Source organism: Pelophylax lessonae (genome assembly GCF_965119305.1).
Source record: "Pelophylax lessonae genome assembly, chromosome: 5".
Classification (NCBI taxonomy): Eukaryota; Metazoa; Chordata; class Amphibia; order Anura; family Ranidae; genus Pelophylax; species Pelophylax lessonae.
The window spans coordinates 250,969,606-250,990,431 of record NC_138772.1 but is presented as its reverse complement, the minus strand read 5'-3'; the positions used below and the strand labels follow the sequence as shown (position 1 = coordinate 250,990,431).

Here is a 20,826-nt window from a genome sequence, read left to right as displayed (position 1 = left end):
TTAGTATCCGTTTCATTAAATAAAGCTTGGTTGTTAGTTTAAAAAAAAAAACTGGCTCCTAACTTTTTTAGCTGGCTCCTAGATTTCAGGCAAATTTGTCAAGCCTTGAGATAGATAGATAGATAGATAGATAGATAGATAGATAGATAGATAGATAGATAGATAGATAGATAGATAGATAGATAGATAGATAGATAGATAGATAGATAGATAGATAGATAGATAGATAGATAGATAGATAGATAGATAGATAGATAGATAGATAGATAGATAGATAGATAGATAGATAGATAGATAGATAGATAGATAGATAGATAGATAGATAATTAATCCTCTTTTAAGCCACTGTTAGACGTAATCTATTTATGCTCACTGCTCTTCGTGGCATGCACAGCAGAACTTGTTTTTTGGGAATGAAGGATGAAGGAGAAGTGTTTCTTATATATGAACTAGACTATATTTATACACAGTTTATCACACTTATTTCACTTTTTAGTTAAAACTGGCTTTGGAGATTCACAAACACTTATGGACTAATTTGATCACTATTGTTATGTACTATTTATGTATATGAGCCAGTGATGGTAGTAACTGCGTTTAGGTAAACGGTGTTACTTAATTTACTTTTGAGGGTAACGAGTAATCTAACTGATTACCCGTGCCCTCCCTGTAACGCCGTTGCCGCTACTTTCGGCTGCGTTACCGCAATTACATCTACCGCCACTAGATGGCAGTAGATGTAATTGTAATTCCCCCTCTCTATGACCGCTGTCTGGAGAGAGGAGGAGGAGGAGACTCAGACGACTCAGACTGTGAAAGAGCACAGCGTGCCAGGCCGAGGAGGAGGGTATAGAGCAGGGGTCCTCAAACTACGGGGTCCTGAACACGGCCCGCCGGCCGGGATGGATGGATCATTCATGTTTTGCAGGGCTCCATCGACTGCCTCTCACTCACTGTGCAGGTCATTCACAGGACAGACAGGTGCTTCCAGCCAATGAAGTGCTGACTGAGTGACTCAACATGATGTCATTCGTCCCCACCCACAAGACAGAGGCGCCCACAGTCCCTGGCTGTCACACACATGGTTTTGAAGAGAAGGTAAGAGAAGAGATGGGGACGGGTGGACTGGTGTATAATGAGGAATCAGGATATTCTAATTTAAAGCAGTAAATAGAGTATTATATATTATAATCCTAATTATTATATGTCAGCAAGAAAAAAAAAAAGAAAGATATATATATATATATATATATATATATATATATATGTGTGGATGTGTAAAGTTTTGAAATTGTGAATTACAACTTAGGAAATGTGAAGTCCAGTGGATCCATTTTTTGGATACCTTACAACCGAAGGGGTTAAACTCTGAACTCGACTTGTATTTATTTTTGTAAATGGTATCTTTTTGAAGGGACCTTTTGGTCTAATTATGAGTCCTACACCTTCAACAGTGACAGCTATATTCAACACCGCAACATATAGTTGATTGTGTTATTTCACTGATCGAAATATATGTTTCTTGTAGAGTCTTTTTTATTGACAAATATTTTTTATTCCTTTATCATTAGGATAACACTGGATATGACTAATTGCATATAGGGAAGGATCTGTGTTTTGTAACTTTGTCTCAGTCCTCCTAATGATACATTGGAAACCACTGTGTGAATTAACATTGTAACAATGATTGACGACTCGTGGATTTTTAATTGATGCTTGAACATATATAAGCTTTTGTACTTGTATAGAGATTTAGAAGTATTTCTGTATGAGGAAGGAGGTTAACCTTTGAGTCCGAAACGTTACAATTGAAATACTATGATATTGTACTGGTATGCACTTTGGATATCTTTCCAATAAAGAAAGAATTGTGCAGCAATCCCTGTGGACTTTTTCTCTTATATATATATATATAGCCTGTGGGATGGCTTGATTGCTTTGCACACGACCTCAACAAACCACTGCTGTTGTGCTGCTCACCAACCTTTTGAATATATATATATATATACTGCGCTATATAATAATAATAATTTTGTGGATCACACAGGACTGTTGCTTTTGTATATTATATTTACTGCTGTGCTGTATATAATAATGGGGATCACACAAGACTGCTGCTTTGTAAATTTTATATTTATTAGTTTTATATTATATATATTATATACAAAAGCAGCAGTCTTGTGTGATCCCTAATACTATATATCAGCAGTAAATATAATATACAAAAGCAGCAGTCTTTTAATATGTATATATATATATATATATATACATAAATTACCAGACTGCTGCTTCTGTATATATTTATATTAAGAGTGCTTCTCGAGCCGCAACCTAGAGGAGCTAAGGAGGAGGGACTACTGAGCTCTACAGCGTGTGCTGCTAGCATGCAGCGTGATGCACTACAAATAAAATATGTGTATTGAAATTCGTTCATATTTTTTTCAAACTATAGTTCGGCCCCCAACAGTGTCTGAGGAACAGTGAACTGGCCCCCGGTTTAAAAAATTTGAGGACACTTGGATAGAGCATGCGGCAGCGACCCATTGCCACTATGCCAGCCTGGCCGGCCATATAGATATATTAAATATCAAAAAATATAGTCCAGGACCAGGACTCCACCAGGAAGTCCACCACTGCACACAGCCAGCCAAGAAGAGAAGAGAGAGGCGCAGACAGACAGGTCTGAGGCCTGGAGGAGGATGGAGCCAGACGGACCCGGACCACAGTGTGCCAGGGCCTGCCAGGCCACACCACCACCAAGCCAGCACAGCAGGTACCACCTGCCAGGCCACACCACCACCAAGCCGCCACCACCAGTGTGCCACACTGCCACCACCAGTGTGCCACACTGCCACCACCAGTGTGCCACACCACCAGTGTGCCACACTGCCACCACCAGTGTGCCACACCACCACCACCAGTGTGCCACACCACCACCAGTGTGCCACACCACCACCACTAGTGTGCCACACTGCCACCACCCGTGTACCACACCACCACCACCCGTGTACCAAACTACCACCAACAGCCAGCCACTCCAGGCAGCAGGTACCAAAAAACAAAAAATACAGTTACTCACACAGTCAGGAGTACTCAGGACTCAGACCCCCACAGTGTGCCACACCACCACAACTATTAAATATCTTATAGAACGTAATTGCATTTTAGAATAGTAAAAAAAAAGTTGCAGTTACTTTGCTGAGTAACTAATTACTTTTTCAATGTGGTAACTGAGTCACTAACTCAATTACTTTTTGGGAGAAGTAATTTGTAACTGTAACTAATTACTTTTTTAAAGTAAGATGACCAACACTGATATGAGCGCAGTCTATAATCCTTTTTGCATAGAACTTGTTTTTTTGACTGTATCCCAGGGTGACTGATATTTTCTCATGTTGTGTTGACTTTTTATGTTTAAACCAGGCAAATTGCTTGTTAAGGATATTGTCAGTGTCTACATATTGTGTATACTATTAATAATTATTGTCTTCATTTTTTAATAGGAATGTTGTCATTTTTCATGTTGTCAGTTTTAACCACTTGCCGACTGCCTAACGCCGATCTACGTCGGCAGTCAGCCCCTCACAGGCAAAGTGACGTAGGGCTACGTCACTAGCTTGTGAGGGTCTAGGGAGCGAGCGCGCGCCCCCGGAGGCGCGCTCCCGCTCCCGCGTGGTCACGGACCCCCCCCGCGCGTGTGACCAGCGGACCCGATGTCCGCCGGTCACTCGCCGATCGGCGGGGGAGAGGGAGAATGTCAGGTAGCTTGTGTAAACAAGCTGCCTGTCATTCTCCTCGCTGTAAAGACACTGATCACACGGATCTAGTATGTAGATCCGTTGATCAGTGTCCTTACAGCTCAAGCCACAGCCAATCACAGTAGAAAGCACGCCCCTAGGGACACACACAGCCCCTCCCTCCCAAATAAAGTTAACCCCTTCACTACCAGTGTATTTTTACAGTAACAGTGCATATGTATAGCACTGATTACTGTAGAAATGTCACTGGTAACCCCAAAAGTGTCACAAATGTCAGTCAAGGGTCCGATCTGTCCGCCCCAATGTCGCAGTACCGCAAAAAAAATTGCAGATCGCCGTCATTACGCGTTAAAAAAAAAAACAACAAAAATTACAAAAATCTTTCCCTTTGTTAGTAAACGCGATAACTTTTGCGCAAACCAATCAAAATACGCTTTTTGCGATTTTTTTTACCAAACATAGGTAGCATAAAACAAATTGGCCGAAAATGTTAAAAAATTTTGATTTTTACATTTTTTTTGGGGGAATTTCATATAAAAAAATGTGAAAAATATTGCTATTTTTGCAAAATTGACGCTCTTTTTTTGTTTATAGCGCGTGATCAAAAAATCGCACAGGTGATCAAATACCACCAAAAGAAAGCTCTGTTTGTGGGAAAAAAGGACGCCAAATTTGTTTAGGTACAGCGTCGCACGACTGCGCAATTGTCCGTTAAAGTCACGCAGTGCCGAATCGCAAAATACCCCCTGGTCGGAATGGGGGTAAAATCTTCCTGGGCTTAAGTGGTTAAATATGTGCTCTCTCAGAAACTTTCCCATGTTTTGTCAGTAAAAAAGGTCATGGGAGGTTGGCAACTCTGCCAGGAAAGTACAGAGCAGTCAGCCTAATGACAATAATATGTAAGGTATATGACAGTATGGTAAGAGACTCTATACAGAAAGTTTTCTGTGATAAGGTGTCATAAATGAAAACATGCACTGATTTATGAAAGACTTTTCTTGTCAGAGCAACCTATTAGAGTTCTATGAGGAAGTCATTGAGAAATTTGATAGCGGAAGGCCAGTGGAGTTTATCCAGGTTTTGCTATAGGCATTTGATACTGTACCTCATAAACATTTATTTTATAAAAAAAAGTCTGTTGAAGTTGATAAAATTATATATAGGAAACTGGTTACATGAACGGGTTGAGTAGTGGTAAATAACTCTGAATGGTCCAATGCTGTGAGTTTTGTGCCCCAGGGTTCTGTCTTGGTCCCGATGCTGTTCAGTATGTTTATGTATTTTATAGAGATCGGAATCAAGAGCACAAGATGTAGCATCATTACAGGAGGTTTATTGTTCAGCAATTTAAAGTTATGCACTTAGGTGACAAAAATACACAAGCAAATTATAGATTAGGAGGGGCCCACCTGAGAGAATGTGTGATGGAAAAGGATCTAGAGGTGGTTGTAGTTCACTGAATCAGCAAAAGCATGTAATGCTAAACTAAGCTAGCAAAATATTGTGGCGGATTAAAAAGAGCATACATTCAAGAGATAAATCATTATTTAACCCCTTTACAAAACACTGGTTAAGCCTTCTTGAATATGCAATTCAGTTTTGATCACCAGTCCTTTGAACATTGTTGAATTAGAAAGAGTTTAGCGAAGGGCAACAAAATGAATAAGGGGGATGGAGGCCCTCAGCTATGAGGGTCGATTACATTGATTACAGTTTTTCACTTTGGAGAAAAGGGGCTTAAGGCGGATATGATTACATTGTACAAATATGTCAAAGGTGACTTTAGTAACTGTATTAAACTGTTTACGCTAAGGTCCCAAAAGAGGACACATGGCCATGATTTAAGGTTAGAAGAAAGGAGGTTTAACCTTAGATTCTGGAAAGGGTTCTTTACAAACAGAGGGAGACAACAGGAAGTGAGAGGAAATCTCCCCCTAGGAAGGGAAATTCACTCCTGTCAGTGTTCTCATGGGAAAAAAGTGTCTCCACTGCAGCTTTATCACCAATCCTTGTTTCCACAACAACCCCAAATTTTCAAAATCCAGTTGTCATAGGGGCAGAAAGTGAGGTGACATCTTCTAAACAGGGGCACAGACAGCAAAACAAATGGTACAGGGGTGTTAACCATTCCCTATGCTCTCCAAAAAACTTAAAAATTATTCTTTGGCTGGAGCTTCACTTAAAAAATATACCTGTTCCGACTTACAAACAAATTCGGCTTAAGAACAAACCTACAGACCCTATCTTGTTTGTAACCCAGGGACCGCTTTGTAACTGCCTTTCCTCATTGCCATATTTAGTCTGTAAAATAACTACCACTAAAATGGTGCTTTTGAACTATTGTTCAGTAACATTTCTGGTAAACCTAAGAAATACCAGTTTTACAATATTCCACACATTGAATATTCTGGGTTGAGAGAGATTTTACAGACAAAAAAAGATTCTTTGACGTAGGATATACAAGATTTTCAAGACAGTTCACTTTATATTGTTACACTAAGATTTTCATAAGGTTGTATAAGCTTTAAATATGTTTGAAACTCTTAGTCAGGTGACAGGTGAAGTTTTATATTCTGCAACAGAGGCGAGTGAAATTAAGAGTTTCCTTTTCCCCCAAATTCCAATGACAATCAGGAGATTTTGTTAAAATGTTTCATTGTGGGGAAATGTACTAACATCAATAAAGAAGATTCAATTTAGGATCTTTTTTTGTGATTTTTGACATTGCAATACTTTTAATGGCTCCTGAAGGCTGTGGAAGCTCCTTGCAACTATTCCAAACCTGTTCTTGTGCCAAAAAAAAATACTTCTTTTAGATCGTTTTTCACATTTTTCACTGAAGCAGCTCAATGTGTAAAATTAAGAGTTTCTGCCTCAGCAAAATTTCATCAATGATTTCATCCCGATTCTTCAACATAGAATAACAACGCACACAACTAAAAGGAATTTAAGGGAAAACCTGACAATTTCATCCAGATTGGCTACAAGAATTCAGACTGCAGAAATTTAGAGATTTTGCACATGAAGCCTATTAAATGATTTTAATATCAATATTAATTGTACCTAAATAGTACAGTGAAAATAGCGGTACACTTCCTGATATGTAAGGGTGCCTACACACCCCATAGCCTACAGTTTCATTGTTGTTTATGGGCAATGTAAGATCTAAGACATAGCTGCCCTTGGATGCTAGTCTCAATAGATTTAGAATAAGATCTCGCAATGTTACGGGCTGGCTGTGACATAAAGAAGTAAAACCCTGCCTCTACCAAGATGGCAGCCACCACCCAAGAAACATCAGTTGAAGGAGACCACAGGCAATAGTGATGACCAGTTTGTTTCCCTCTGGATGCCTTTTTTTGGGCATGGTTTCCAGAGTTCAGTTTTTCTTGAACCCCTCTTATTCTTTGCAGTAATAAAAACAAAAATCTGCATTTGTAAACAGTTATTCAAAACATAAGTGGATATTAACATTTATAGGTAATAGGTAATAACACCAGTGATTTTTGATCCAGGGAACATCCGAATGCCTTCTGGGGGATCAGGTAGGAATTTAATTTCCCCCACTGGAGCAAATTGGAACATGCTTGTTAGTTTTTTTGCTTTCCTTTGGATCAACCGTAGGTGTGGATTTGTGTATATGGAGGTTATCTATTTTTTTTGTTTTATTGGTTGAATTTAACTAGATGGACTTATGTCTTCTTTCAAGGTGATTAACTACACTAACAGTGTAACTAAATTGCTGCTAGATAGCATTGATGTTCTAAAATGAAAGATTGTTTTGCTTGCCTCAGAAACCTTTTTATGCTGAGACCCCCTGCCCCCTGAAGACAGTGCCACCTTAGCCTCTGCAGTTGCCATGGTGCTGTGCATGTGAGCAGCTATGACACCATCCATTTAAAGCGGAGTTCCACCCAAAAGTGGCATTTGGCACCTTTCAGGGGGAGGGGGGAACGGGTACCTGTTTTTGACAGGTACCCTTCCCCACTTCTGGGAGTCGGTGCCGCGGCGCTGTCTCTCGGATGTTTGGCCCCCTCCTCCCTTCCCCACCGCCGAGCCAATCCAAATGCGCAGTTACGCAGTAGGGACCCACCCGTGAAGCCACAAGGCTTCACTGCCGGGTTCCCTTACCGGCAATGGCGGTGGCAGCACCCGACAGCTGATGTAAACATCGGCTGCGGAGCCGACATCACTGGACTCCAGGACAGGTAAGTGTCCTAATATTAAAAGTCAGCAGCTACAGTATGTGTAGCTGTTGACTTTTAATTTTTGGAGGGGGAGGCTGGAACACCGCTTTAAGGGCTTGAAAGTGGTTGTAAGTTGACATATGAACACTGGAAACTATTACACTGATCAGCAGAGACATGTCTAGAATGTTCCATACACTGTGCAAGCTCTGACAGAATGTAAATGAGAACACTACAGAAAACTACACTGGTATGCTTGATTAGGGATACAATAATACTTTTCTAACCCTGGCTTTCTTTTAGGAAACAGATAAATTGGTGTATTTAGTCCAGCTTTAAAGCGGTAGTAAACCACAAAAAAGAATATCTTCCCCCTGCAAGTTAAGAGCATAATGTGCTAATATACATTGCATATTAGCACATTATGAAAGACTTATTTGAAAACAAAGCCCTCCAGCAGAGCGCTGTCACGGCTCCCACGGAGCTTCCATCTTTACCCGGGCTTCCTTCTGAGTTTGCAGGCTGTTGCCATTTGCTGGCCAAACTGCGATGACGCCACAGCCGCGGCATGGCTCTCTCTGTGGATGGCATTCTGTCTATTGAGAGCGCAGTGTGCATGCGCCGATAATATCATTGGCACTGCTAAAGTAAATATCTCCTAATCTGTGTACTTTTAGGAGATATCTACTGTACCTACAGGTAAGCCTTATTATAGGTTTACCTGTAGATATAAATCATTAAAAGGTCTTTACTACCACTTTAGGTATGTCTTCTACCCTGGATGGAAGATCTACTGCTGTCATTCCCTTATTACTTGGGCAAAGTGCAGTGCAAAACTTCAATCATCCAACCAAGATAAAAAGCATCTGTGCATGATTGGACATTGAAAGTGAATAGGTATTTGCTTTATACATGGTCAGATAATTGACATGAATAGCTGCCAGGGGAGGGACGGCTCCAGGAAGAAGGGGGGCCGTAACTCAGGAAAGGTTAGAAAGGTTGTGGTAGTTGGGGACTCAATTATCAAGAGGACAGAGAGGGCAATCTGTAAAAAAGATCTCGTGAACCGAACAGTTTGTTGTTTACCGGGCGCCCGCGTTCGGCACATCGCAGATCTGGCAGACAGATTGATGTGTGGGGCTGGGGATGACCCAGCAGTCATGGTGCATGTGGGCACTAATGACAAAGTTAAAGGTAGGTGGAGGATCCTTAAGAACGATTTCAGGGAGGACCTCCAAGGTGGTTTTCTCTGAAATACTGCCTGTACCTCGAGCCACACAAGAGAGGCAGCAGGAGATTAGGGAACTTAACAAGTGGCTGAGGAATAGGTGTAGGAAGGAGGGGTTTGGGTTCCTGGAGAACTGGGCTGACTTCTCAGTCGGCTACCGGCTCTTTAGTAAGGATGGGCTGCACCTTAATGGGGACGGTACAGCTCTTTTGGGGAGAAAGATGGCCACCAAGTTGGAGGGGCTTTTAAACTAGGAGACGGGGGGGGGGAGGGCTCAGAAGTAGAGTCAGTCAGGAGGGAGCAGAGGACAGTAGTGTCAGCAGCGACAGTAGGTCCACAATGTCAATTGGCAGGTCTGTGCGGGAGAACCTCAGACCAAACAGGAATAAACATAACCGCCAATTGCGCTTAACTTCCTAGCTAATAAAATGGATGAGTTGGAAATGTTAGTACATGAGGAGGACATAGACATTGTGGGAATAGCGGAGACTTGGTTCGACCCCTCACATGACTGGCTGGCCAATATCCAAGGGTATTCGGTGTACCGGAAGGACAGGGTAGGAAAAAGAGGGGGAGGGGTATGTCTCTATGTCAAGAACAATATAAAGGTGACAGAAAGGAGTGACATTACGGATGGGATGAGCATGGATTTAGAATCTGTGTGGGTTGAACTCCATAGGGAAGGAGAAAAGGGGAAAGTAATTGTGGGGGTTTGCTATAGGCCACCTAACCAAGGGGAGGAGGTAGAGCTGGAATTTTTAGCACTAATGGGTAAAGTGGCAAAATTGGGATCAGTCATCGTATTGGGGGACTTCAATTACCCCGACATTGACTGGGAAGAGGGGACTGCACACTCACAGAAGGCCCGCCTATTCACGGAAACCTTACTGGATAATTACATGTCACAGTTGGTGGATTCCCCTACCAGAGAAAACGCAGTCCTGGATCTATTGCTCACTAATGACCCAGACATAATCTCGGAGGTAGGAGTCCAGGACAACCTGGGCTCTAGCGATCACAGGATGATCACATTTAGTGTAAATAACAATATAACAAGGCAAGTGGGGAACATAAGAACCCTAAACTTCAGAAGGGCAAACTTTCCAAAATTGTACTCAATGATGGAAAGGGTAAACTGGGACCAAACCCTGGGATCCCTGACCACAGAGGAAAAATGGGAATGCTTTAGGAACATATTAGGCAAAGGCATCTTGCAGTGCATTCCTATGGGAAATAAATTTAGAAGAGACAAAGCCAAACCTGGCTGGCTAAACTGTAGCGTCAAAAAACTTATTAGGGGGAAAAAATTGGCCTTCAAGAAGTATAAATCAGAGGGCACAGTATCGGCTTTCGAGCAATACAAGGAGGCAAATAAGAAAAGTAAACAAGAAATCAAGATGGCTAAAATCAACTTTGAGAGACAAATAGCAGAGGATAGTAAAAAAAACCCAAAGAAATTCTTTAAATATATCAACAGCAAAAAAACTAAGGCAGAGCATATTGCACACATAATTAACAATGATGGGAGGATGGTTACAGAGGACACTGAAAAAGCAACCGTGCTGAATGCTTTTTTCTTGTCAGTCTTTACACAGGAAAAGGAGGGGTACACTGACCATGACTGTATGGTTAGTAGTAATAAACAGGACTTGCCACCATGGCTAACAGAGGGGGAAATCAGGGAAAGGCTGGATAAACTTAACACAAACAAATCACCAGGACCGGATGGCATACATCCGAGAGTACTCAAGGAACTCAGTAAAGTTATATCGAGACCACTGTTCCTGATCTTTGCTGACAGTATTAGGACAGGAGATGTACCAGGGGATTGGAAGAAAGCTAACATGATTCCAATTTTCAAAAAGGGCAAGAGGCATATCCCGGGAAATTATAGGCCTGTCAGTTTGACATCAGTAGTATGTAAACTTCTGGAGGGGATGATAAGGGACTATATCGTAGAGTTTGCTAAGGACAACAACATCATCAGCAGTAATCAGCACGGGTTTACAAATGGGCGTTCTTGTCAAACCAATCTCCTAACATTCTACGAGGAGGTGAGCTGTGAGCTAGATAGGGGGAGACCAGTGGATGTGGTGTACTTGGATTTCGCTAAGGCGTTTGATACAGTTCCCCACAAGCGCTTAATTTATAAAATAAGGTCTGCAGGTATCGATAGCAGGGTTTGCTCTTGGATACGGAACTGGCTAAAAAGGCGTGTCCAAAGGGTAGTAATAAACAGCGCATACTCAGACTGGTCTGAGGTGGTAAGCGGGGTCCCCCAAGGCTCAGTCTTGGGACCAACCTTGTTCAATTTATTCATAAACAACATTGAGGTCGGGATCAGTAGTTCGATATCAGTTTTTGCAGATGACACAAAATTGGGCAGGGCAATAACTTCACAACATGAAGCAGATATCCTACAGAATGACCTGGACAAAATAACAGAGTGGGCAACGACATGGCAAATGAGGTTTAACGTGGAGAAGTGTAAGGTTTTGCACTTGGGGACTAAAAACATAAAAACACAATACACGTTAGGAGGGGAGCCCTTGGGGGAATCAAAAATGGAGAAGGATCTGGGAGTCTTGGTTGATGATAGATTAGGAAACAGCATGCAATGTCAAGCGGCAGCTTCCAAAGCCAACAGAATATTAGCATGCATAAAGAAAGGGATGCATTCCAGAGATAAGACTATAATCCTTCCACTTTATAAAACTCTGGTCCGACCGCATCTGGAGTATTCCGTCCAGTTCTGGTCGCCAGTCCTCAGGAGGGATGTGTTGGAGCTGGAGAGAGTCCAGAGAAGGGCAACTAAACTAATTAGGGGATTGGAGGACCTTGACTATGAAGAGCGTCTACAATCGCTCGATTTATTCTCCCTGGAGAAGAGACGTCTGAGGGGGGACATGATAGCAATTTATAAATATCTTAATGGGGATCCCAGCTTAGAAAAAAAGCTGTTCATTCGAAGGGATTGCATGAGGACTCGAGGGCATACAATGCGATTAGAGGAGAAGCGTTTTAACCTCAGGCAACGCGGGGGGTTCTTTACTGTTAGGGCAACAAGATTGTGGAATTCTCTACCACAAGAGGTGGTTTCTGCGGGTAGTATGGTGGCTTTCAAAAGACTCTTAGACTTATGCCCCATACACACGTGCAGATTATCTGCAGACTTTTGTCTGCAGACTTACCAAAACCATATAATATGAGGTCAAACCTAAACACTTTCAATTTGTATGCAATCCGGCAGGCCCTTGCACTACATAGAAAAGGTAAGTCTGCAGACAAAAGTCTGCAGATAATCTGCACGTGTGTATGGGGCATTACATCTCAAGGATCAGAACATTCAGGGGTATGTGAGATGATTACAGCCACACACACCTACACAGGTTGAACTAGATGGACTATTGTCTTTATTCAACCTCACCTTCTATGTAACTATGTAACTATGTAACTATGAATATAAGAAGAAATTGAGTGAAGATTCATAACTTCTTTAGTAATTTAGCCTTCTAATGTAGATTCCTTGTAAAGATTTTTTCTGCATGCATAGTGGTTTAGTTATTAGTTTTACTTAAATAGTATATTATTTAGCTTGTTACCGAATGTAAAGTATGTGTGCATGCTGTTTTTTTAATTGAGATTATTTTTATAAATGTGTTTGTTAGATATTATTTTTTTTTATCATTAGGAACATTGATCTGTCTATTAATCTTCATAATTTATATCCCATTCCCAATGAAAGCGAATTTCTATTTTTTATTGTATAAAATGTGTAAAATTATTAAAAAATGTAAAGTACCATCATAAATGGTAACATCATTTTGTATTGTGAATGTGTTTATAGTTTGTGCTCTGTAATTGGCTACAATTTCATTTAGGTATTAAAACTCTGAGTTGATAGATTCAGGCTTCATGCACACTAGCATTTTTTTTTTTTTACTCCTAGAAGCTAAATAGTATTATCCTATGTGTCCATGCTCGCTTCTCTAGGCTATTCTCTAGCTCTAGGCTATCCGGGTTCACATTGCCACAACTTGTCAGGCGACTCGGTCGCCTGACAAGTCGCGCTCCATTCTGTGCAATGGAATCATTCTAATCAGAGCGACTCAAGTCGCTCCGACTTAGAAAAGGTTCCTGCACTATTTGGGGGCGACTTCAGAGTGGCTTGCATTGACTTCTATTAGAGAAGTAGTTTGCAAGCCGTGATGAAGTCGTGCTGCACAGGGCGGCTTCAAAGTCGGGGCGACTTTGAGCCGCCCCAGTGTCAACCGGCTCTTAGCGTTTTTTGAGCTTTAGCATCTAGGAGCAGAAACAAAATTGTTTTTGTAGAGTTTCTTGGAGTGTTTTTCCAGCAGAAACGCTCCTAAACTCTATTAAACGCTTCTTAACGCTACTAATAGTGTTTTTAGAGCTTTTATTTCCCCTTAAAAGGAATTGCACAAATGCTACTAAAATGCTACTACAAAAAGCTATTATCAGCGTTTTTTTATCCAGCATTATTTTTTTTTTGTTGCCTAAAAAAAATGCTAGTGTGCATGGAGCCTAAGGTTTATGTTTAGAGAAAATGAAAATCTGGAAGAGGTGGAATACATTCAGAAGGGTTGTTGGAGAGACTTGCAGTTCCATTTATTTTGAACTCAAAATATGTTTTACAAATTGATTCAATAAAACCTGCTACACTCAATTCTCCTTCTCCTTCACTGCTTATCACAAGTAATCTGAGAACTGTGATTATGAGTTTACAGCTGTGAAGAATATTTGGTCTACTCTCCAGCTAGCAGTGCACAGCAGCAAGGAGATAGATTAACCCCATCTGGACATGCAGAGACTGGGTGGCTTGTCTGAGTGAAACACAGATTGAAGGGTTTATCATTAGAGTCTGTTAAGTTATACGGAGTATAACTTAGAGTACTTCCAATTATAGTGCTTTACTGTATCTACTTGCTGCACTCCCTGTGCTTTTTTTAAAAAAAAGTAGAATATACCTGTTTTTTGAACATGGCAGGTAAACTATATATGCAATATGTACTGACATACAGATATGATCTATAAAAACAAACTTTTAACCATTTCTGGACCAGAAGGTTTTCTGCCTTAATGACTAGGCCATTTGTTTGCCATTTGGCACTGCGTTACTTTAACTGACAATTGCACGGTCATGCGACGCTGTACCAAATAAAATTGATGTCCTTTTTTTCCCACAAATAGAGCTTTCTTTTTTCTTTTGGTTGAATTTGATCACCTGTGCGATTTTTATTTTTTGCTCTATAAACAAAAAAGAGCGATCAGCGATTTGTAGTGGGTCTGCGACATTGCGACGGACAGATCGGACACCTAGCTGACATTTTTGACACTTTTGGGGGGACCAGTGACAATACTACAGTAATCAGTGCTAAAAAATGTGCACTGTTACTGTACTAATGACACTGGCAAGGAAGGGGTTAACACCAGGGACGATCAAAAGGTTAAATGTGTCCCTAGGGGGTGCTTTCTAACTGGGTGGGGAATGGGCTTATGGCACTAACACAGGGACCTGTGTTCCTAAATAGGAGGAACATAGGAGGCCTGTGTTTATTGCTGGTTTACAACGGCAGACCACCGTTCTGTCTCCACGGGGAGCAATCACCAGTGACAGGTGGCAATCGAGGCCACCCGACCCACAGATCAGCTTCCCCTGTGGCGAATGGGCATGCACGCGCGCGCCCCCACTTTTGGGGTCCCGCAAAGTGACCTATAGGTACGTAGTTTCGAGGGAACGAGCTAACCTGTCATTGTATTTGTACGGCGGCTGGTCTGTAAATGGTTAATGAAGAAGAGTGTTTAGAAGCAATCAGAGGCAAGGATGATTCTTTTAGATAGGCTCCCCTATTAACTATTTTACATGTATGTAGGCTCTCATAATTCAAAAAAAAAATTTAAACTTTAAAATTGTTTGAGGGATTAGATAATGGGTAAGATACAATAATCTAAAATCATGAAAAAAAGCATGACAACATGTTAGACTAGCTATCCAAATTATTTTCCTACATATTTTTTTTAAACTAGATTGAATGATTCAAAATGTATTTGAGATACATGATATACCCACTGATCTGTACAAGGTTTATGTAAGTACATAAATTGCCATACAGTACTTACCAATGGCTAATGCAGGCCATACAGAGAGCAATGTTTGTAATTTCAACTAACATTTATTCAGGAGCCAAAAAGTAGACAAGACAAACTAAAACTTTATATTTTCATGGTTTCTATAGAAACTATTAGTTGTAGGTTGCATTGATCCCTTTAGTCATTTTCGCAACCTAAATATGGTTTAAAAATTCATAAAAACTGCCATGTACATGGTCAGCATTTGTTCTCTAGGTTTCAGTGACCAAATCACAAATGGGGTGTTAATCAATTGAATCTATCTCAGTGCTACTAAAGGCAAATAAGGCATTATTCAATTTCCGCCACAATTATTATCATTTGCTTCCTTAAAACATTTATTGTTCAAAGCTGATAAAGCTTTAAACAAAGCTGCCAGGTGTAGGACAGTATTAGTGTAGCAGAGTGAAGATTAGGATCGTATTAATTTGTACAATCTTTAAGCAATTCAATTACAAAAAAAGAAATTCATGAAAAAGCATTTTCAAGTGGTATTAAGGTGGGTTCAGTCAATATTTCACCCCATTTTACATTTTTGTTTTCCTGGAAACTAGGAAACTTTTGTAACTAAAATCTTATTAAAAATTACAGAACTGCTTAATGCGTGGCTGGAATAAAAATACTGTAAAGTAATAAGTAAGGGATACAGAGAATATTTACATTTGTATTAAAACACATGTTAAGCATAAATCATAAGACATTGGAAATGGCCTTGCTTTTAAATATAATCTGATATAGATAGATAGATAGATAGATAGATAGATAGATAGATAGATAGATAGATAGATAGATAGATAGATAGATAGATAGATAGATAGATAGATAGATAGATAGATAGATAGATAGATAGATAGATAGATAGATAGATAGATAGATAGATAGATAGATAGATAGATAGATAGATAGATAGATAGATAGATAGATAGATAGATAGATAGATAGATAGATAGATAGATAGATAGATAGATAGATAGATAGACTCATATGTCACTTACCAATTTTAGCCAAACTTGCCACAAGAATCCAGACTGCAATAATATATGGGTCCTGCACATGATGCCATTTAAAGGTGACTATCTGTAGACTGGTTGGTGCTTCAGAATTATGACCTCCACCCTCAACTGAAGATCTACTTTTGTTAGCCCCTAATACAGGGGTGACAACTAGACACAGCACTGTAATTGCCCAAAAAAAGTAAGCTTTTTTCATCCTCATTGTTCCTGAGCTCTATCGTCCAGTGCCAGCTGTGATCCTTAGATTTAGTTTCAAGATTCTATGAAATATGCTATTCCACAGCTCTATAAAGATACAATTCTGAAGTTGCATCTATAGATCAATATTCGTTGTTGCACCAGTTAATTGCTAGTCCTATGCAATGGAATCAACCCAGTGTTATCAGTTCTGGCTTTCTTGCATATTGCTTCTCAAGTAACTCTTTAGTGTACTTTAGCAAAGATCAGTTACCTACAAAAATAAATAAATAAGAGTGCAGAGATGCTTCAGGTAGCACTGGCATGTGCTTTTATGCCACCTAATGGGAGAGTTTTACCAGCCTACACACTCCCTCCTCCTAGTTCTCAGGTACAAGGAACCGCCTTCTAGTTACTGCAAACGAAGTTATTAAATGCTAAACACAAATAAATAGTGATTGTGTACATCACCTCCTAATTGAAAAGGTTTCATTTCCTCATTTACATGTCTATGCATACATTGATTATGCTAAGCCATAGATACCAGACAGTTTAGTCATTTTCATTCAGGCTATTGTTTTGAGTTCTCACAGAAATAATGTATGCTTTGCAGTCTTTGGATGTACTAGATATAAGGAGACAGGATGTTGTTTTAACAAACTACAAGTTTGCTTTAATAAATATAAATCGATTGTTGCAGCTCAGCACAACAATGGAAGTGGGGATTTATACGACATCTGTGCAGATTATTTCCCTAGTTTTAGGGTACTTTGCAGATAAACTGATTGATTACATTCTTTAAGCCAACCATAGACTTTTTGAATTTCGGCCGGTTCAGCAGGGTGGTTGACCTGCCAGATGAAACCATGTATGGACAGGCTGATTTACTTGTACCCAAGTTAAAAGATTGATCAACTTGATTGCAACCACGCTGTCAAATTTTTATTTATATTATTACCAGCAGTTTTAGCCACTAGCAATAATCACTGTGTGTTCTCCCCGCGGCTCCGTCTCCCCCAAAACCTTGCCCCCACTGGAAGAACATAATAGCTCAGCAGGAAGGGATCTCCCCATCAACACAGTCAGTGTGCAACCAGTGATTGCAGTAAAAAAAAAATCACACTGTCTATGGCCGGTTTTAGATTGGTGCATGCTGGAAAAAAAGGCCACATACACTGTGAATATATTAAAAGAGGTTGTAAACCCCCCTCTGTAAGTTGTACCTATAGGTAAGCCTATATTAATATATAGATAGATATTTACTTTTTTTCCAGCCGATGACGTCATCGGTGCATGCGCTCTGAAGGAACGGCCACCCGTGCTGATCCTTCAGAGCCCTGTGCTGTAAACGGCGGCACCCGCGCGCATGCGCGGGAGTGAAGTCATCGCGCCTCCAGCTAATCAGGAAGTAGGGCGGCCAAAAATGTCAGCTGTGTCAGCTGAGCAGGCGGCACTGCCGGGGCTTTGTTCTAAGGTGAGTATTTCATAATGAGCGAGTATGCGATGCATATTCGCTCATTATGCCTTTGTCTTACAGGTTTTTATTTTTTTTTTTCAGTTTTTTTTTTGAGTTTACAACCTCTTTAAAATCTCAGCCATCATTGGGCTGACCATACATTATAAAATTTTCTTGTACAATTTCAGTACAATCTCCTTTAGATGTAGGCCCCTTTCACACAGGGAGTCCGTCAGGCGGACTCCGTTTTTCTCAGCGGGGGATCGATCCGTCAATCCCCCACTCAGCAGGCGGATGGCAGCTGTGTCTCCCGCTGTTCTCTATGGGGGAATTGGATGGGAGAATCCGATCAGCTGGACGGATGGAAAATACTGTAGGGTTTCCATCCAACCAGATTTGATGGATCGGATCGGATGTCAGCGGACATGTCTCCACTGACATCTGATGCCCCATAGAGAGGCATTGGGTGTCCATTCAGATCCACCAAAAAAACTGACAGGCGGATCTGAACGGTCCACCTGTGTGAAAGGGGCCTTATGCCTCGTACACACACACCGATTGTTGGCTGACCGATCAGCCGTCTTTTGTCCAGCGTTGTGGTGTTGGTTGAAATGTGCTCTAGACTGCACACGAATTTTATCGGCCAACAACAACCAACTTCAGAAGTGATGTCATGTGCTGGTTTACTTTCCGTGTGTTTTTTCTTCTCTGAGCATGCCCAGTCTTGCTCATCTGACTTTTGTCTGCCGAAATCTGTACTGACTGACGAACAATCGGCCGTTCTGTTGACGGCCAATAAAAATTTTATAGCATGCACACCAGATTTTGTTCGCCTGAAAAGTCGCAGTCGGTTGTCGGAAGCATCATACTAACAAGCCGACAATCGGCCGATCGGACGTTGGCCGAAAATTCACGGCCAACAATCGGTGCGTGTGTACGAGGCTTAAGTTTCAATGTAGTGCAAGGGTCTGCCTGACTGGGTACAAATTGAAAGTCTAAATGAAAATCGAAATGAAAATTGTACAAGAAAATGGTATAATGTATGAGCAGCTTTAGTCTGATACTTGTATGTATGTGACATGCTGTTCCTACACCTTCAGTATGATTTAGTAACAAAAGGAATGGTAATTCAGTAAGCAGCACTTGTTAAGTTAATGTTTACTAAATTTGATAAGCCAGGTGTCATTTGTTCAACACACTAGATCAGACATAGTTAGCTCAAGTAACACAATGTCATAATGAGTATGATAAATCCTTCAAGAGCAACAACAATCCTTCTTAGGACGGCACTGTCCTAATTTAAAAAAAAAAATACCAGAGCATGTGAGGATTACTATACCAACCTAAAATGATTATTCTGTTTTATATATTTGTGCAGCTTTTGCTAGTTTGATCCCATATTGATGCAAAGAAATTCAAGACTGCTCACCTGCACAATATTGTAAAGAAGGTTTAGTCTTAATATCTACTAGAACAGATTAGGGGCTCATTCACTGTACATTATTTTACTTTCTAATGTCCGCAAGGAATATAGCAACTGCAAGTGGCCCAAATACTAAATTTGATATTGATGTGCTAGCCGTTAATATCATTATTAAATTACAGGATTTAGTAAATGCGCACAAATGGTGAGTTTTGTCTAATAAATAACCAGTTTTTGCTCTGGGAAGTGGAATTTGTATAAATGTGAATAAAATATACACTCACCGGACACTTTATTAGGTACACCTGTTCTAATGCATGGTAACACAAATTGCTAATCAGCCAATCACATGGCAGCAACTCAATGCCTTTAGACATCTAGATGTGGTGAAGATGGCTCGCTGAAGTTCAAACTGAGCATTAGAATGAGGCTAAAAGGGGATTTAATGAAAATGCCTTGTTGATGTTAGAGGTCAGAGGAGAATGGAAGACAACAACAAAGAGAGGGGCACACTGACCTAGTGCCCTTGTGGGGCGGGACAGGAGTGGGTGGAGCCAGCCTCCATTTAGCCCCCTGTCAGTGCAGTGTGTGGTTCAGCAGCATTCCGTGGCTCTGAAGGGGGCTTGCCCTTGAAACGCGTCAGCCTAGCCATAGCAGTTTCATGCAGTACGCTGCATGCCATCCAGCATCATGCAGTGCCTTAGCTACCTTGGAGACTCCATGTTGAACATGTAGATGTGTGTAATATTCACACCTGCTTTGTGACTATAATTTATATGTTTTACTGTTTTAATAAATGTTTTTAGTGGTAATGCACTAGGTCGGTGTGCCCCTCTCTTTGTTGTTATCTTCCAGTTTGTTTCGGATACCCTTGATCCTGAGGGGGCAGCAAGACCATAAGTCATACCCATCCAAGTCCGTCAAAAGAATTTCTCTTCCCTCCATTATATTGCACTCGAGCGCAGGAGAATCGTTCTACATGTCAGAGGAGAATGGGCAGACTGGGTTAAGGTGATAGAAAGGCATAAGTAACTCAAGTAACCGCTCTTTACAATCAAGGTATGTAGAATACCATCTCTGAAAGCACAACACATCGAACCTTGCAGCAGATGGGCTACAGCAGCAGAGGACCACACTGGTTGCCACTCCTGTCAGCTAAGAACAGGAAACTGTGCTACAGATCGCACAGGCTCACCAAAATTGAACAATAGGAGATTGAAAAAACATTGCCTGGTCTGATGAGTCTTGACATTCAGATGGTAGGGTCAGAATTTGGCATAAACAACATGAAAGCATGGATCCATCCTGCCTTATATCAACAGTTCATGCTGGTGGTGGTGGTATAATGATGTAGGGGATATTTTCTTGGCACATTTTGAGCCCCCTAGTAACAATTGAGCATCGTTTAAACTTAACAGCCTACCTGAGTATTAT

At 40.8% G+C, this 20,826-nt stretch overlaps 1 protein-coding gene across 1 annotated transcript in view; it reads right to left on the bottom strand.

Annotated features, from left to right (window-relative positions):
* SLC9A3 (solute carrier family 9 member A3) overlaps positions 1 to 16,835 on the bottom strand; it is a 342,657-nt gene extending 325,822 nt beyond the window's left edge. The window contains exon 1 of the mRNA XM_082257740.1: positions 16,319 to 16,835. Coding sequence (XP_082113866.1) covers positions 16,319 to 16,538 — 220 coding nt within the window. The 5' untranslated portion in view covers positions 16,539 to 16,835. The remainder of the gene's footprint in view (positions 1 to 16,318) is intronic.
* Between the last annotated feature and the right edge of the window lie 3,991 nt (positions 16,836 to 20,826).